Source organism: Suillus paluster (genome assembly GCF_016628075.1).
Source record: "Suillus paluster strain FC165 chromosome Unknown EDB91scaffold_73, whole genome shotgun sequence".
Taxonomy (NCBI): domain Eukaryota; kingdom Fungi; phylum Basidiomycota; class Agaricomycetes; order Boletales; family Suillaceae; genus Suillus; species Suillus paluster.
Genome location: NW_024537633.1, coordinates 146,638 through 165,411, shown reverse-complemented (window position 1 = coordinate 165,411; position 18,774 = coordinate 146,638). Strand labels below are relative to the sequence as shown.

Here is an 18,774-nt window from a genome sequence, read left to right as displayed (position 1 = left end):
ATCGGCACTGACATGGTACTTCCTTGCTCTGCCGTTCCACGGCAACATACGCTCGACCCCCCCGCTCTATCCAACTCCTTGCCGATCATGGTCCCGCTCATACACGTTCAAGCCACTCACGCAAGCGCATCAGCTGACAAAGAATCAACGCATATCATCGGTCAGTCACGTGCAGTATTTTGCCCCTCTAGCTCACAGATACTCAGACGAACCCCATATCCATCCATCCTTGTTCACTGGCGCATAGTATATTCCTCTTTGGTTTATTTGACAAAATACAGTACCGTTACCTCTCAAACTCCCCTATTACATCGCCTTAAGCGGCTCGGACCGGCTTACTCTCAAATATCCCCATACATGTCACGGATGATCAACCGCATGTCCTGCATATATCTCTAGCGAACCACGAGGTAGCCTGGGCATCCCAAGCGATGATTATCTCCATTTCTTACCTAGTAGTCGATTTTGTACTTAAGGAGCGTCTGCCCGTTGTTGCAATGCAGTTAATTCTCACTCAGAAGCCGTGTCTTTTGTGTTCCGTTCCTTTCTGATCTCATTCCCCGTGTCTGTCCGCACGTTCTCCTTGAAACCTCCGTTCTTTATCAAACTACCTCGGTCAGCCGCACTCACTTGCACATTGCATAGTGGTCGGTAGGAATCATAGTTGATCAGCTTCATGGGTGACTGTTCGTGCTGAACATATATTGGATCGGCCACCCTTTGACTTGTTGTCGTGCCCCTCATATTTTATACTGAGGCAGCAATTCAGTTTGCTTTGTTCCGCTTCCCCCAGGTCAAACTGAACATTATAGGCTCACTACTTGAATCGGCCGTTATCGCACTGAGGTTGTAGTGGAATTTGCTCCTTACAACGTAGGCAGGGTCATCAACAGAGTTCTACATCTACGTCAGAATCCCAGGTTATTCCGACCATCACCTCATCACGCCCGATTTCTCCTGCCAGATCGTCTGATATTGACCAACCTATCAGTGTGGATGTTAACGCAGGTGTTCGGCATCGACAGAATTATAGTGTTGATGCAATGCAGCTCACCCCAAGGCGCACCAAGCGGCTCAAAACACATGCCCAACGACTTGCCACTGATCACGGAGTACCTTTGAAGAAACTACTAGCATTTATTGAGGTACAGTACTCTACTTTCCCTCTATTTCCTGGCTTGATTCCGCGTCATACAGAATGGTAATTTGTTCCACATGCTTCTTGTCATGAGGGCCAGCCAGCTCAAACGAGAAGAAGAGAACAAAGTTAATGTCTTGCAGGATCTAGAGAAATTACTCACCTCAAAGGATTTCAAGGTGCAACTGATGGTCTTTTCTTCATGTGGGTCTGTGATTGACTTCACATGATAGAGTGCTCTAAAGGGCCGCCTGACTGCCTGCATGCTATCCCCCAACCTAACCACATATGTGACTGACACACAGCAACATATCATGGTAGGTCAAATCCTTTGATTTTACCCCAATTTTTCACTGTTTGAACATAGGACTTCATAAAAGAGCACTGGTGATCTTTTCAAGATTTCTGAGGGCCTCTTCGATGACAATGAGTTGTGTGTACTGCTGAGTAAATTGGTCACGTGACTTTTGGTGACCATCCATGGTGCCATCAAGACCACGGTAAGTATATTTCGAACCAACAATAATACTCGCTGAGGTCTCTCTATCTACAGCTAACCACATCAATCAGCAAAAGATTGAGCATCATGGACACCCTCAAACTGATTATACATAGCGGCATGGAGGTCGATTCTTCACACTGGACAAGATTTGCATTCTTGGTATGTGTCTTTGAATGTCTAATATGACATTTATTTACTTTAAGTCAGTGGTGATGTCTTCGTTTGTTCTTGATTGGTGTCAGTGACCACGAAAAAATCGCCCTCAAGGATCTCTTCTCCCCCTACCTCATCCCCTCACTTCATCCAGATCTTCAACACCACATAATGAGCCAGCTCCATGTCGACATCCAACAGCTGGCGGAGGAGTTCCAACAGAGCCACCCAGACCTTGTCTTTGGGCATCAAGATGAATCCCCTGGTACCCACCAAATTCGTATTGATACCACCAATGATAATGCAAACTACAACACCCAAGTAGTGGACTCGGAAGAGCATGCGGATCCAAACGCAGATGCAGATGCAGACGCAGATGTGGATGTGGATGCGGATGCGGACGCAGACATGGATGTGGATGTGGATGCGAACTTGGATGCGGACGTGGATGTGGACGAGGATGCGGACACAGATGCGGATGGAATTGATGATGATGATGATGGCACTGATTCTGGCTTTGGACTTCAAGGCTCTCCCCCCAAGTGGAACAAGCAGAAGTTGTTGGAAGTTCAACATCGACACCATGTTTCTTAGTATTCTTTTCCTTTATTCGCCATCACGGACTCTTTAGTATAGCTTTTAAACTCGTTGTATTGCACTGTTTGTACCTCAGCGGTTCTTTCATCAATGCTGAGGTATAGTTCACATTCACTTTGCATGCCGTTTCTTGCTCATGTTATTTTGTCTCTAGACTTGTCTCTTAGGTACTATTTAATGTCATAGCAGTTCTTTCATCAACGCTGAGACTCGTCTCTTAGACTTCTACTTACAACAGGTTATGAGCCCTGACTCAAACTGAGTCATCAACCGAAGTTCTAGAAAAGTCATATTCCCCTCACATCGATCTGCCCACCGCTCATTATCGTTCATCAGTTCCCTGACGATATCGCCATGGGAAAGCATTACCACATCCCTGAATTGTTGGGATCGGTAAACTACATTGGATGGGCAACAAAGATGCAATACGCTTTGGCGTGCAATGATCTTTGGTGTCACATTAATGATAAACTTGATCCTACAGACCTTCTTGGGATTCCATCTCATATGCTGATGCCTGTCGACCCACTAATTCCTACCGCGGCCGAAACAATGGCTATGCAAGCATGGCTGTTTGAAGACATGAAGGCTAAGGATCTCATTATACACTGTTTGAGTGTTTCTATTGCCTCGCTGATCCCTCGCTCACACATCATTAACACACATAAGGCTTGGCAAATACTCAAAGAGCATTTCAACTGAACTGACATCAGCGCTCAGTATCAACTTCACCAGCAAGTACAGACGCTTCGCATGAAAGATTCAGCTGACGCCTCAGCTTATGTTGGTCAACATGCATCTCTACATGAATGCCTGATTGATGCTGGTGCACCTTATGGTGATGCAGACGCGATTTATCACTTACTCATGGGTCTCCCACCCACTCCCATATGGCAACAATTCAAGGCTCAACTCGAGCAGCGGATGCATGAGGACATGGTTGCTCCTACTACGACGACGACGGGGACACCCGCATCAGGGACACCCATACCTTCCGCATTCACCTTCAACAATTGCATGTCTTGCATCACTGCAGAGGCAGCTCGACACGTCGTCACGCAGGCAATCCATTCTGCACGTCCTGGGTCTGAGTATGCAAATGCGGCTGATACAACCTCTACCACACCCACCATCAACTCTATCACTGGTCTTCGCAAACATAAACACAACCTGCAGGGTGTCTTTTGCACAACACCGGGTTGCAACAAGGGTGACCATGATCATGATCATTGTTACAGTAAAGGTGGCGGAATGGAGGGACAAGCGCCCTGGCAATGAAAGAAGAAAGGCAAGACTGCCGCAGCTGCAGTTACTGCACCTGCACCTGCACCTGCACCTGCAGTGCCCGTGCCTCCCATTGCGGCTGCGGCCACCGACCTTGCTAGTCTTTTCGATGATATGTCATTCGCATCCATTGTGGAAGTTCCCACTGAAATCGCCTGTGCTCTTCCATTACCCTTTGAAATGATCCTTGACTCGGGTACCACTGTCACCCTTGTGAAAGACAGACATTTCTTCCACACTTACTCGACGGCAGATCCAGTCAGTGTCAAAACTGTGAACCACTGGCATTCTCACCACCTCGGGTTGTGGCACCTGTGTTGCCATCCTCACCATCGGGGATCATCGCCTCTGCATTCATCTGTCGAATTGTCTGCACGCTCCAGGCGCCCTGCTCAACCTGCTCTCTGTTAGTGGGATGAACTCCAAGGGATGGGATGTGAACTTCCATGTGAACATGGACCTGCGAACTCACTTACTGTAATGTTGCGCTTGGTGCCATCCCAGCAATGGGAAAACCATATGCAGTCAATCTTGAATTCTTACCACTCTCTGAGCCGGCCCCATCACTCCTTCCTGGGCCCGAGTTTGCTGCATTTGCACACATTCCTCTCACCCTTGACCTGTGGCACGTGCAGATTGGACACATTGGACGAGACGCTGTCAGTCATCTACATCGGGTTGCCAAGGGGGTTACTGTTGATACTAAAGCTCCTCTTTCACACTGCGAATCCTGCATTATGGCAAAACACCCACATCAGCCCTTTCATTCCTCTGAAACCGCGCATGCGGCTGCCTTCCTCGACATCATTCATAGTGACGTCTGCTGGTCTCATACCGACTATCACCCCACACAGTAAATGCTACTTCATCATATTCCTCAACGATCACACGCATGCCCTTGACCTACAGCTACTTGCAACCAAGGACCAAGTGCTTGATGCTTGGCGGTCTTTACATGCGCAGTGGGAAACCTTTCCAGCCTGCGGGTGAAGGTCTTTTGCAGCGATAACAGAGGAGAATTCATGAATGACGCCTTCACAGAGAACCTTGAGGAAATGGGAGTCCAGCGTCAACGCTCTGCCCCCTATGCTCATCAGCAGAATGGGAAGGCAGAGAGGGTGATGCATACGATCAAAGGTCGTATGTATGCAATGTTGGACTTTGCACGTTTACCTCCATCGCTTTGGGGGGAGGCAGCTCTCACTGTGTGCTACCTCTTCAATTGGACTGAGTCCCGGGCCCTACCCTCAGGAAAAACCCCATATGAAATGCTGCACGGTATTCAACCCTCTCTCAGTCATCTTCGCATTTTCGGGGCACGGTGCTTTGCTCGCATTCCTGCCGAACTTCAGCAGAAACTTGGTCCTCGCTCATGCGAAGCCATTTTTATGGGGTATCCACCTGGTGTCAAGGCCTGGCGTTGTTGTGACTTGGTAACTGGTGCTTTCTTTAACTCTCGGGACGTCATCTTCGATGAGAGTTTCTCAACTTGTCCTTTCCCGGACAGTGATGATGACAACGACGACATTCCCCTGCCACCTGGGGCTCCTCACTCCCCTGCAGCCGAACCACCATCTGCACCTGCTGAACCACCTCACGCCACCATTATCCGCCAATTGGGTCGCATTCCAGCACACACTGAGAAGGGCCAGTTGCTTAAGGATCGCATTATCTCTGATAAGGCTCACCTCGCTCATCAGCATGAACTTCACAATGCCCAGATCAATGGTATCCCTCCCCCTTCCACTGGTGCTGACATCATTGATGCTCCTGTCATTGCTGCACCTACGCGCATGCCTGACCTACCTGCCATGGCACCCACTGATCCAGACGCAATTGCGTCAGATGATGCTGAGGTTGGTTTTTCTCAGGTCCTTGCAAACCTTATCATTGTCGAAGTAGCCACTCTCTCCATATGCAGCGACACCCATCGTAACCCTCTCGCACCCGATTATGACCTTAAAATCCCACCTGCAACGTATGACGAAGCGATGAGACGTCCTGATAGCGATCACTGGCTTGCTGCGATGCACAAGGAAATGAACTTAATGTCCGGAATGAACGTGTACGAACTTGTTCCGTTACCTGACGGTCGTCGCACTATTGGTTGTCACTGGGTACTGGAGTTCAAATCAGATCTCAAAGGTGGACCAGTCTTCAAAGCACGCCTGGTCGCGCAAGGCTTCTCTCAAATCCCTGGCATTGATTTTGGACGTACCTTCACACCTGTGGCGAAGTCTGCCTCTATCTGCATTCTCTCAGCCTATGCAGCCACACACGACTGGGAGCTTGATTGCTTTGATGCCAAATGAGCTTTCCTCTGGGGCAAACTCCAGGAGGACGTGTACATGTGTCAACCCCCTGGATTCGAACACGCTGGTCCAGACAGCTCTCGACTCATTGCCCATCTCCTCTCCTCTCTTTATGGCCTCAAACAAGCTGCATATGACTGGTACGAGCTTCTTCAGGAGGTCCTTGTGCGTCTCGGTTTCATTCGCTGTGAGGCTGATTACGCCGTCTTCAATTTTGACCATGCTAATGCTGAGGGGGTGAGGGTGATATTCATCATTGCATGGCACATCGACGATGGTCTCACAGGCTCAAATAGTCGCACTTTCCTTGATCGCACGAAAGGGCAAATCGCCGAACTGATTTGGTATCACCGATCTTGGCGCCGTCACGAAGTATCTCGGAATTCAGTTCGTTCGTGACCGAAAGACTCGTGAACTCTGGATGCACCAGCAAGAATACATCACATACTTACTCAATGAACACGGCATGTCTGACTGCAACCCAGTGTCACTTCCGATGGACCCCAACTTTCCCTTCGGATGCCCCACTGATGTGTTTCCTCATGTCAACGACCTGCAAACAGAGTACCGTAAGCTCGTTGGTGAACTCCTTTACCTCACCATGTATACCTGTTCAGACATCGCCCTTACTGTGATGCGTCTCGTGCAATACAATGTGTCCACCGAGGCCAAGCACTACGCAGCTGCTAAGCACATCTTGCGTTATCTCGTGGGTACAATTAACATGTGCACACACTATGGGGGTGCTGGTATCAACCCTAACCTTCACGGATTCTCCGACTCAGACTGGGCCTCATGCCCGGAGGATCGCGTGTCAATATCTGGTTATGTGTGGTTTCTGAATGGTGGCCCGGTGTTGCACTCCGCTAAGAAACAGACCACGCAGGCCTTATCATCCACCGAGGCAGAGTATATGGCACTCACTTCAGCAATTCAGGATGGCCTCTGGCTCCAGTCATTCTTCAGATGTCTCAGTATACCTCTCTCCTTGCCGCTACAACTGTTTGCAGACAACGCGGGCGCCATTGCACTGTCAAAAGAGGCTGCCAATCACATCAGAACGAAACACATTGATCTTCATTACCACTTCATCTGCTGTCACATCGAAGACAAAACATTCCAGCCCATTTGGCTATCGACTCATAAAAACACGGCCGACATTTTCACCAAGGTTCTGCCTCATCCTGCATTCACTCATCACTGTTCCAGTCTTGCACTCATATCTTGTTAGGTCTCGTTTTTCATTTCTCCATTGTCTTGTTGAGGGTAGTGATGGAAAGGTTCGGTCCTGGACCGCAGTTCGAACCGGACTTTTGGTGAACCGGACTGTGGTTCAGTCCAACGTTCAAGGACCATGGAGAACCGAACTGAGGGTTCGGTTCTCCGTTCGATAGCTCGAGAACTGTCTTGAACGCGTCCAAACGCGTCTGAATGCTGAACGGGAGCATACATTTTGATGCAGTAAGATTACTGTTAGTAACACTAACAGAGCGTGACCTAATTATAGCTCAGCAACATCGTGTCAGCTTATGATACGGATTGATCAACTCATTTTGTTACCACCACACTGGCACAATTCGACGTCGGAAATCTTTCAAGCAATCTCGTGTTGTGAAGAACTCTGATCGCATCAGGAGTTCAGATTTACAGGTACTCTGTAGCGCAGGTTTTGTATCCATTTGTACTAATCACTCGACAGTTGAAGCTCCATGTAGACTCTGGAGCACTCAACGATCGAGCCAGGCACCATTTGGCACACACCACGCAAACTTAAAAGTTAGCATTTCAACATGAATTTGCTAACATTGTGTTCTCAATATGCTGCTGAATGACCAGTGTGCTGTAGGTGCTAATGGTACTCTCCTCGATGCCAAGGATATTACCTGGTTTCACGATCCGGATGACGACACCCCGCTGCCCAGTACTTCTCGCACGTCTTTGCCATCCCCTGCTGTCATCGTCGCAGGATCACGTCGCTCTGCACGTGTTCCACGCCCTGCGTCCAAACTTACTGACCCCAATAATGCTGTTTTGGGCAAACGCAAGGCTACCCATCGAGTGGTCGTTAGCGAGAGCGAGGACGAGTCCAACGAGGATGCAGTGGCCGAAGTCCCTGAATGGGACGATGATGAGGACACACGTACCGATGATGCAGATGTCGACGATGCCCCCCCATCAACATACCAGCAAACCAAAGAGATGGGTGACGCGGACCATGAGGTAAGTGAATCTTTCAAGTTTGTGCCTTCTAACAAATTGATTTCTCTGTGCAGGGTGCCAAACGACGTAAAAGTGACTTGATGGCAGATATTCAGACCATTTTCACCCGCGAAGCGAAAGCTATCAACCCCGATACTGGCAAGGAAGAGGACGGGCACTGGTGTGAGGTTTGCAAGTAAGTTTGGGACATTTTGTGCTGCTTCGCCTTTGATAACTTTCGCTTTTCAGGGCAAATGGGGTTGCCCGCAAGTTTAGTTTTTTGAAGGGCAGTGTCACTTCCCTTCGTGCTCATATTCAGAGGTAAGTCATCTGTTATATTTTCCACATATACCTGACAGCGTGCTATTCAGACATAAGGATCATACAAAGCTCTATAAAGATCACTGCCGCAAGCGCAGAATTCAGCCACATGTGCGTGCACTACCTTCGGATGACATGCTGTACGTGATCTATTGCATTTTGCTATGTATCTAATGAAGATCCTGATTTTAGCTCTAATCAGAAGACTTTGGACAGCGCAGTTGTAAAAGAGCATCGTGCACCAGCATTCACTACTGCTGGATTGCTGGACTACATTGTGGAACTGATCGTTGCCGAAGATGAAGCCTTCCAACCCGCAGATAAGGGTGCTTTTCGGCGACTTCTCACATACACTCGCCCAGGTCTCTCTGAGAAAGATATCCCACGCCGTCATAAAGTACGCAAAGAGATTGTTCGTCGTGCTAAGATAGCCGAGTCTCAGATCCGCTGAGCGTCTCAAGGAAATTCCTGGGCGAGTGTCCTTCACATTTGATTCTTGGACTTCAGGACAGTGGCAATCCATACCTGTCAGTCACGGGTCACTATATTGATGCACCTGCGGATGCCCCGCATGAGTGGGAACTTAAGTGTGACCAACTTTCTTTCATGTCTATCGAAGGCAATCACTCAGGAGACAACATCAGTAACATCCTGGTTCGAGTGGTGGACCGTTTTGAGTTGCGAAAGAAGGTATTGCATTTCAACACCCTCACTTAATCTTAATTAATGTATATCATGTATAGATTGGGTGGTTTACGGCTGACAATGCTACTGAACAACGATTCAGCACTCAAGACATTTGCCGAAGTTGTCCCTGAAGCTGGGATCGAAGACTATCGTCAGCGTAGAGTTAGGTGTATGGAGCATGCAATCAATGTTGCGGCAGGCCATTTTTCACGGGCCATTGGACCTACGAGCAACGATGTTGATGACAACGACGACGTTGACAATTCGGACACATCCAATGCACTTGGTAAGGCTCTCGCACTCATCGTACAGGTGTGCATAAAGCTACTCGTACTAGTCCACGTAAACACTGCTGATATTAATTGACTAGATTTGAAAGTCACCTCAAGCTTGGGCTTTTTTCCACCAATCATGTGCAGAGGTCAATGTACCTGTCCTTGAACTTTTACAGTGGGTCCGAACTCGGTGGGCCTCGCTCTTCACATGCCTTGCTCACCTTCTTCTGTTGCAGAAGGTGCACATCATTTTTATTTGGTCAAATATAATAATCATGTACTCATTAATCACAGGGTGTCAACTGCTTTGTACGTCTTGCCGACGATAGCAATGAAGTGCCAAATTTGCGAAAGAAGCAGTATGCTGACTTTAAGTTAAGTCAGAGTGACTGGTTCCAGCTTTCGCTTCTCCACGAAGTCCTTCAGGTGCGTCGTTTAATTTATCTTCTAGTATTACACTAACTTTCACGTCTTCTTACAGGAACCAGCCAATGCCACCCAGAGTTTTTCCAGCTCAAAAGACCCAACAGTCTGGCGAGCAATTCCGGTGTTGGAATTCTTGCAGCAAAGCTGGCAAAACATGGCGGCCGATGACAAGTTCTCAAGTGTGGCTGATGCATTGCACGCTGGTCTCAAGAATTTGGGCAAGTGGAGCCGGAAAACAGACGAGACAGACGTCTACTTCATTTGCTTAGGTCCGTCTCCATACATGATACTTTCACTAACTAACACTTATGTTGAACAGCCCTTGATCCTAACTATAAACTTGAGTATGCACGATCACAATGGGACACTGATGCCTTTGACGAAGGCAAGAAAAAACTCGAAGCTGCAGTAAGTGATGCTGAGTGATGGTCAAAAGTTCTTGCTAACTCCTCGACAGTTCGATCAGTATCACGCACCTGTTGCAGCTGCCCCTCAGCAGTCACCGTCACCCATTCCAGAGTCCAGTGAACGACTCGGAGCTACATAATATGGGCATTCGTGGATGCGCTCCACAATTCTAGCTCGCCAATCATCCGAACAGAACATTGATCCACGTCACGAGCTCACCCTATACTTGACTAGCCCATTGGAGGAGGTTGCCGATGTTGTCCGTTGGTGGGGGGTAAGCATTTTACTGTGCATTTACTAGTCTTCCGAGTTATTGATGTATTTGCTAGCACCATTCTACTATGTACCCCACCGTTTCCCGCATGGCAAGAGATTACCTTGCAATTCAAGGCTCTTCGACACCATCAGAACGGGCCTTCTCAAGCGGCGGCATGACGGATGACAGTCGACGCAACCGGCTTACACCCCAGGTCTTCGAGGCATTGCAATTGTTAAAAAGTGCCTACCATAATAAGCACTGTACGAGCTGCAACTGATGCAGCAGTGCATGTTGAGCTTGATGCTAGTGTTGACAATGCTGACCTTTATCTTAGTGACACGTAGATTAGAATTCATGTTAATAGTCAGCCTCGTTCACGCAACTTTCGAACACATTGAAACGTTCAGCGTTCGAACCCAAAACCAAACGCGAACCGAACGTCCTGAACGCGTTCGAACACGTCCAGTCCAACGTTCAGCAAAATTGCTGAACCGAATGTGATGTCCAGTTCAGCGTTCAGCGATTTTTCTGGTGAACCGGACTGAACTGGACTTTTCCATCACTAGTTGAGGGGGTGTGTTGGAAGTTCAACATTGACACCATGTTTCTTAGTATTCCTTTCCTTTATTCACCATCACAGACTCTTTAGTATAGCTTTTAAACTCGTTGTATCGCACTGTTTGTACCTCAGCGGTTCTTTCATCAACACTGAGGTATAGTTCACATTCACTTTGCACGCCGTCTCTCGCTCATGTTATTTTGTCTCTAGACTCATCTCTTAGGTACTATTTAATGTCATAGCGGTTCTTTCATCAACGCTGAGACTCGTCTCTTAGACTTCTACTTACAACAGAAGTTCTGGAACTACGTTGATGCAATGCTAGAGCAAGTTCGCGAAAGTGCATACCATGAAACAGGCGCTCGTTCTGGCTTGAGGTATGAAGATGCATACCACAAGTACATGATATGCAGCCCGCCTGTTTGTTTATCCAATTGACCAATGCACAGGGCAATGATTGAAGTTCTCCAGCTTGATCTGCAGGAATTCCCTGGTCGCCACAAAGGTCCGACTGTCATGAACATGAAGGTTATGCAGCCTGTGTGGCAGGATACAATTCAGAAGAATCTGTTATGGTGAATTTGAACACTCTTTCGCACTTAATCTAGCTATAGTGATCACTGTTAATTGTCATTGTCTATTCTTTGCTATCGTTGAATTGATGTTGCGTTGTTTTCTATCCTGTTCCATTCTGAGATCTGAGTATCCACAACACTGAAAGCTCAACTGGAAGAGGTACATGTCATGTATCATGGATATATGATGTATGTATTTCATACATCCTCTAGAATGCCATGTTGGATATGTGGGTACAGATATAATCCATACATCCCCATGAATACACCTACTTAGCATTTTCGGCTGACTATAATATTGACATGTCGCTAGGGATATCACACCTTTGGTGTCCGTAGAGACAGAAATTGTATCTTGGGAAAGAGATCGCATAAGTACGTTACCTACATCCTGCAGAAGTCACCGAGACGTCGAGCAACTGAATGCTTCTGAACATACACAACGTAAATGCCAATTATATAACGTGATGGTTGTGCGAAAACCATATAAATAATACGCCTCAGATCTTGAACGAACGCTTGCCATTTTTGACATAGGACTTACAAATTGTGTGGCTTGCCGTGTACTTATATGTTCATTCACAGCGTCTATATTCGCTTTCAGCATACATATCTTGAATATCTATGAACACACACATACGTAATCTCAGGCACGCCGACCGTCTTCTACTACTTACTCGAAACCCGTGTTTTGATGGATGCTCAGCCAACATCTATACAGAGTTTGTCGACTTCGGGCCGCCGAGGTATAACGAACTATTCAAGTTATTGTTACAACGCGACCCACACCGGCCGAAGGTTATCTTGAAACCAGTAACTGGCGTTTGGCTCCTGGTCAACGGGTAGCTTTTCCTGATGAAAGTGTGAGTTATGAATCCCCTTAGACGCGCAATTATTTATAGCACCTGCATAGTGTGTTAGGTATGAAAAGCGTCCAACGTTTGGCGCGCACGCCGACTTGTTGCGTATTTGCATTTTAGTGCAAAGGTATGTATGTGATGTCTTGGACGAGTCCCAGGTTTGAATGATTGACACTTGTGTCTCTAGGATCGCTAATAAATTCATGCTTCCAACAACAAACCTCTACTAACATTCATACTGGTCTTTCCAGCAGTAAGTTTTGTGAAATCAAGAAGATCGAACTAGACGACCAATTGTGATTCGCGGCTTGTATATCCTCTCGTGTTTGATTCTACGAACACGACCGAGGAAAACATCTTGGGCTCTTCTTCAGGCCGTTTATGAAAGGCTTGGTAGCGATCATTTGACTTGTCAACTGATGCGGTCAGAGAATTCTGATGCGCCAGAGACTGTGGCCAGCTAATCTTGATGGCTTGCGTGTGGTAGTCTCATGGCCCGCTAATAGGCATTCAATCACCGACATACAATTGGATCAACAAACTTACGGCACCTATAAAAGAAGGAAGACAGTCGGTCCTTCAAGTTCTAATAATTCATTCATGCAAGATGTCGACCTCCTTCAGTCTTCCACCGTTCGACTCCTCGGAAGCTCGTATTGGCATGCTCCGACTCTCAAACATACTAGGCCCAGCTGAATGGTTGGCTTTCTACATAAGACTCATACCAACGGAGACCGTTAGTCCCTAATTTCTGAAGCGTCTGTTTGTGCACCCTGACAGTTTTTCGTGCAGCTCCGGACTGAATTGCACCTTCTCTTCATGTTGCTCGAAGGTCGGGTCGATGCTAGTGATCTTTGGCAAATTGTTGGGTGGTGCATGGTGGCAGCGCAGAACGAGGAATTGTTACGAAGTAATGATGGGCATGGTGGAAGGCGTGTGATCGCAGAGCGAACTTTCATGGAAGAGAAGTGGGCTCGATGTGGGATGGAAGTGTCTCTGCACAGCCAGGCTATCGATCACATAGAGCAGTGCAGGTTCTTTCCACGTAAGATTCTTTTACTGTGGCAGCGAACGAGTGGTCTGACACCTTGCTACTTAGAAAAGGCAGTTCCAGTCACGCACAAGTCCGACGTCAGGTCTTTCTCAACAACCTCGAGACACGTCGTTGCACCTGTGGCCTGTTCAGTAGCCGTGCAAGAGAAGTGTAGAGCTTGGTTATTGGAACAAGACATAGACATCCCTTTGGCCATCGGTCAATCCACACTTGCGCACCAAGAAAAACGAACGTCCGTCATCGTAAATGTCAGTACCGTCGTTGATCTTCTTGGCTGCTCTCACTCTCTCTGAAGTCCATTGGCCCTTCGTTCGCCCTGTTGAGTACATGGGTGACCACTCGCGTCCAAGAGGTCTTTGATAAAGCACGCAAAGTAGAACTAACCAGTCTGGCGGAGCTGATGCCAACTTACCTTGATATCAAGACTCACCATCGCGATTTCCAGTTGGAGTTACTTGTGTTGCGGACGATGAGGTGTCGCGCCCGAGCTGAGTCTTTAGTTTATTCAATGGCCATTGACAATGCCCCTGCGTCCAACGACTCCGACAGCGGTGGGCACGAATTGTTTATGTTGTCTTCAAATACTGATGTCCACCGCTGTCTTTAGATACGTTTACTCCGTCGTCTCTATCAGAGCAAATGTGTTCCTACGACGAGGACCTCAGTGATGACCACTCAGATGACGACAACATTGACTGTGACGACGTTTGGTAGTTATGAGTCTTTATATCATCGGACGCTCCCTTCGTATTTGATCCTACGGACATGACTCCTCGATCGGCATACGTTAGGGAAATGGTATTTGCTTTCCGTGACAATGATGCTCATGGTCGACAGCAGACCCGGGCGACTGTCGTTTACGGGTGACAAACCACTTCTTAATCCGGAATCGAGTAGCAAATGAAAGACCAGGTTAGGTTGCGTACGATATTACATCACATAACTTATGGCTGACTTCGAGATGAACGGGATACACGACCTTCACAACCCAAAAAACTTCTTCGGCACTTCGAACCACTTACGCTCACCAGAAACGGTGGGATGAGTCTGCCATGGAACCTTCCCTCCATGCAGGTATCCAGGGACATTCAGCTCCGACTCGTCATCAGCCGCAACATACGATTCTGAAGTATCCACTGGCTCCACCGGGCGAACTGCTTTCTCTTTCAAGAGAGACGTGGAAAGCGATGAAAAGCCGGCCTTGCCTTTCATACTGGGCTCACTGGTACCCGTCAAAGAAAGATCAGGGGTACTGGAAACATCCCCCTTACCCGGCTGGTCACCTTTTTCATCCGGTCCTATGACTTTCACATACTCGTTCGACCCCGGGTCGACCCCTCCTAATGAGAGCGACGTCTTGATTTGGTCGGACAGGTCGTGGAACTCGCCGTCTGCGGTTTCCCCTTCAACGTCTTCCTCGCCTCTGTCAGGGTGTACGTGGTCTTCTCCCCAGCCGCCGCTGCCTGCACTTGAAGCCGTGCTTGGTCGCCTGCCAAAACGGTTGATGACGCGCGCTGACATGATGGCGGTGCGCCACCTCTTGCGGGCGTCGAAGTTTTCTCTGAGACCCGAAATGACGTCGTGTTCGGTAGAGGCCTTGTGTGTTGTCAACCACTATCGAGGCCGTTAGCGCAAGGTTGCTTAGGAGATGGACTCATCACTTACATGGTTATTCAGAGCTTGTTGTGCAGTGGGTCGTTGCGATGGTTCGGGGTTCAAAACAAGTTTAATAAATGCTTTGGCTATATGGGTCGATATCAGTACAGACACAACTAACGCCATCAGTCATCGGCGCACCTTCGTCTGAGACCTTGGACCAGTACTGGTCATGAAACTCGATCTTGGCTTCTGTGGTCTCCCGAATCATCTCGTGTGTATCCTCTCCTCTGAACGGCGAGTAACCGCAGAGCAGAACATAAGCGATGATACTGTAAGTGCAGAAAATGAGGTGTTAGCGCCGTCAATTTTGATTACAAACATGGGCGTTGATGGAACAAATTAGCGCTTACCCCGTTGACCAGATATCTACTGCTTTCCTGTGCCCTTTCTTGTTAAGAACCTCGGGAGCAACGTAGCCAAAGCTCCCAGCGAGCGAATGCAGCTGCTCTTCTGGTGAGTGCAGATGTTTTGCACTGCAACCGAGGGCGTCATTGAAACGTAAGTTTAGAAAAAGTGGCCCTCACATTCCAAAATCAGCGATCACAATATCGCTATCCGGGTCTTTTGTTCTGTATAGAATATTCTCAGGCCTGTACACGTATTAAATCATTCGACTTTCTCGTTTCAGAACAAGGACATACTTCAAGTCCCTATGCACGATATCATGCTCGTGTAGGTATTTCACACCCGACAAAATGGACCTGAGGCGATTTGTCAAATCGCAGAGTGGACGTTAGGCAACACTTACCGAACAACTGCAACGGCATCACTCTCAGTAAATTTTCCTCTTTGTAGTATGCGACTAAAGAGCTCGCCACCAACGGCTAGCTCGAATGCGAGATAGTACTTTGATCGGGATTCGAACCATTCGTAAAACTTGACCTGCGTAGATATAAATATGGGTCAGACACACACGAGAAAGTCATTCTCAGTAGACGAACAATGTTGGGGTGATCAAGACCCTTGAGGACATCCATCTCGCCCCAGACAGCGGCTTCATTTCCCTTTACTTTCTTCTTCGGAATGACCTTCAAAGCAACCTCCTTTTCTATTGAGATATGATTAATTCCTCCCGGTGATGAAGGGGCGGAAGAGCTAGCTGTTCGAGAAATAGACCTCTTCATATGATGTGGATGGAGAAGAGGGATGGAAGATCGACCTGGAGCATGGTCGGTCGGGGATGTGGGCGATGATGGGAACGCCCCTTGCCGCGAAACGTCGACCAGGTCAGGGGGGACATGCCATGTCGCTCTCTAAGGTGCAGAATTAGAGCATTGAAATTTGATATGATACCCAAGCAGAAGGTGGAGCAGATATGTCTTCCATACCGTGGGACGACATCATATCAACTCAGAAACTCACCATGACTTTCCCAAAAGTCCCAGATCCAAGAATCTCGTGAATCTCATATGATTGTTTCTTTACGAAACTGGGAGGTTGAGGAAGTAAGGCATCTTTGAGTGATAAGTGTTTCATGGCTGATATGGTGCGTTTGCCGTGGAGGAATGTGCCAGTATCGGCAATTTTCAGCTCAGAAAGATGCGGATGCGGATCAGCTTAGCTCAAATATATGTACCCCAAGAACCCAGGTAGACAGTGGGAGTGTGCGTTCAGAAGGAAGGGGCTGGCCTTTCGGCGGTAGTCTCAGAGCATCGCCATGGCGCTCTCTAAGATTAGATTATCTGATAACGAAACCGGCAGAACTTGACGTCAGAAATGATTAGATTAGATAAGAATATCGTGCGACGTAGAAAACCGAGTAAATAAACGAAAAAAGTAGCGTGTAATGCCACTGGAAATACGTATAGCCTCGACAACTTCAGCTCAAAAACCGCGCCCAACATAGCAGTTGTACCACGAACGGATGGCCACGCCAGTCCATGACGCAACTTAAGTAGTAGTAGAAGTAGTAGTAGTAGTAGGCGCAACGCCCACAGGGCCGGTCTCGGTCGTCAGTGACGCGGCAACTGAGGTGGCTGATTGGTAGCTATAGGACGGATATATCAATATTGGGTAACACTCTGGCATACGATACGCACGCAGAGCTCGCAGCGACAAGGTCAATTTTCGTGTCCAGAAGAACGCTGTTAAGAACATGTACGACTCCATTGGACGTCAAAACGTCTGAGCGCATGATGCGCGCCCAATTAGAGCCGGCACTGGATACATACGTTCCAGAGGAATTTGTCTTGAAGACGAACGGTTCCCCAGAGGCCGAAGTGTAATTCTTTCTGTTCGAAAATTCTGACGAGTAAACAGTCGTGCCGTCGATAACCTGGGTCAAGAGTCAAACCAAGTATAATGAGATGGATGAGAGGACGAACATGGTTTCCAAAAAGCGAAATAAGTGTTGTAGCATTTGACGGCAAACCGCCGCTAGAGTTCGCTGTCGCAATAGCAGAGTTATTTGGCGCAAAAAGTGTAATGCCGTGAGCATTATCGAGCACATCGAGCAATGTAGTCGAATTGTCGGCAGGACCCTTGATAGACAAAAGCGCACCAGCAAGGTCGGTGAGCTCGTAAGTACTGTTTACCAGAGTGTTGGACAAGGTTTGAGGAAGCTTAAGGACGGAGTCTATGACAAGGATTTGGAGGTTTTGATAGGCCGTCGTGTTCACAACCGAAACAATTGTACTAAATGACACTTAGAAGCAGTTAAACGAAATATGAAAAGTCTCACCCATTATTGAGCACGAATATGCCTGTAGTTCCCTTCGACCACGCTAAAACCTGCGAATCATTGCCCTCCAGCTGGACGAGCGAAGAATTATTGAGGAGTGTTCTCCCAAGGGTGATTGTGGGATATGGGGAGGTTTGATCGGTGAAATTGCCGTGTACGACGTGATATGAAAGGAGATCCCCAACAGAACTTGCATCACTTGTGAGATTGACAGGAGTAGAACTAACTGTAAGATCACGGATGAAGTGCTGTCCTTCCGTTGTATATTGCAGTACTTACATGCCTGATTGTTCGGTGCAAATACTGTCCAGTTACCTGTAGAAAGTGACTCCGCAACTAGTTGCCCCTCAGACGAACTATTTAATGCGGCGCTCGCAGAAGCCAGCGATGTGAGGTTGGAAGCGTTCAAGGCTTGGACAAGGCCATCCAGATATTGCTGCCATGACTGCCCGAAAACAGCAGGGAGAAAAGTGAGAAGAGCGAGCGATGAAAACAGCATGATGTGATGGATGTTCCAATGAACGGTGATTCGGGGCGTTCTTCAGAATATAAATACCCCAAGATTTGTAAGATTCATGATGCAATGCGCAGCGTCCATTCAAATCTCTGGCGGGCCATGATCGGAAAGTCTTAGGGGCTTCGAACAAGGCGTAAACTGCCAGGGGTCAAGCTTTCAAGGACGCGAAGTCACACGTAGAAAACAAATAGCTATATTCGTGGTGTCGGAGAGCTATTGAACAGTGTCAACAAGAACCGGTAGAAGACAATTGAAGCTCGTTGACCTACGTCAGAATCGACTAGTACATATGACCTTAACTGCGAGTGG

The 18,774-nt window shown here is 47.8% G+C and overlaps 3 protein-coding genes across 3 annotated transcripts; 1 reads left to right on the top strand and 2 right to left on the bottom strand.

The window, feature by feature from the left end:
• Window positions 1-1,618: 1,618 nt before the first annotated feature.
• Window positions 1,619-2,525, top strand: EDB91DRAFT_1310677 (uncharacterized protein; the record flags this gene model as incomplete). The annotated part of the gene is made up of 3 exons (XM_041325098.1): window positions 1,619-1,638; window positions 1,754-1,799; window positions 1,908-2,525. 3 exons carry the CDS (start codon window positions 1,619-1,621, stop codon window positions 2,385-2,387), a joined length of 546 nt encoding a protein of 181 aa, XP_041172901.1. The 3' UTR covers window positions 2,388-2,525.
• An 11,972-nt stretch (window positions 2,526-14,497) lies between these two features.
• On the bottom strand, window positions 14,498-16,883 carry EDB91DRAFT_1158083 (kinase-like domain-containing protein). The gene is made up of 10 exons (XM_041319693.1): window positions 16,631-16,883; window positions 16,210-16,521; window positions 16,017-16,150; window positions 15,910-15,969; window positions 15,793-15,858; window positions 15,619-15,741; window positions 15,407-15,537; window positions 15,275-15,351; window positions 14,881-15,223; window positions 14,498-14,831 (listed from the first exon to the last, which is right to left on the bottom strand). The coding sequence occupies exons 1-10, from the start codon at window positions 16,742-16,744 to the stop codon at window positions 14,818-14,820; spliced, it is 1,374 nt and encodes a 457-aa protein (XP_041172900.1). The 5' UTR covers window positions 16,745-16,883; the 3' UTR covers window positions 14,498-14,817.
• A 94-nt stretch (window positions 16,884-16,977) lies between these two features.
• On the bottom strand, window positions 16,978-18,536 carry EDB91DRAFT_796053 (FAS1 domain-containing protein). Its single transcript, XM_041328424.1, has 5 exons — window positions 18,228-18,536; window positions 17,949-18,174; window positions 17,593-17,902; window positions 17,308-17,543; window positions 16,978-17,255 (listed from the first exon to the last, which is right to left on the bottom strand). Exons 1-5 carry the CDS (start codon window positions 18,445-18,447, stop codon window positions 17,159-17,161), a joined length of 1,089 nt encoding a protein of 362 aa, XP_041172899.1. The 5' UTR covers window positions 18,448-18,536; the 3' UTR covers window positions 16,978-17,158.
• Between the last annotated feature and the right edge of the window lie 238 nt (window positions 18,537-18,774).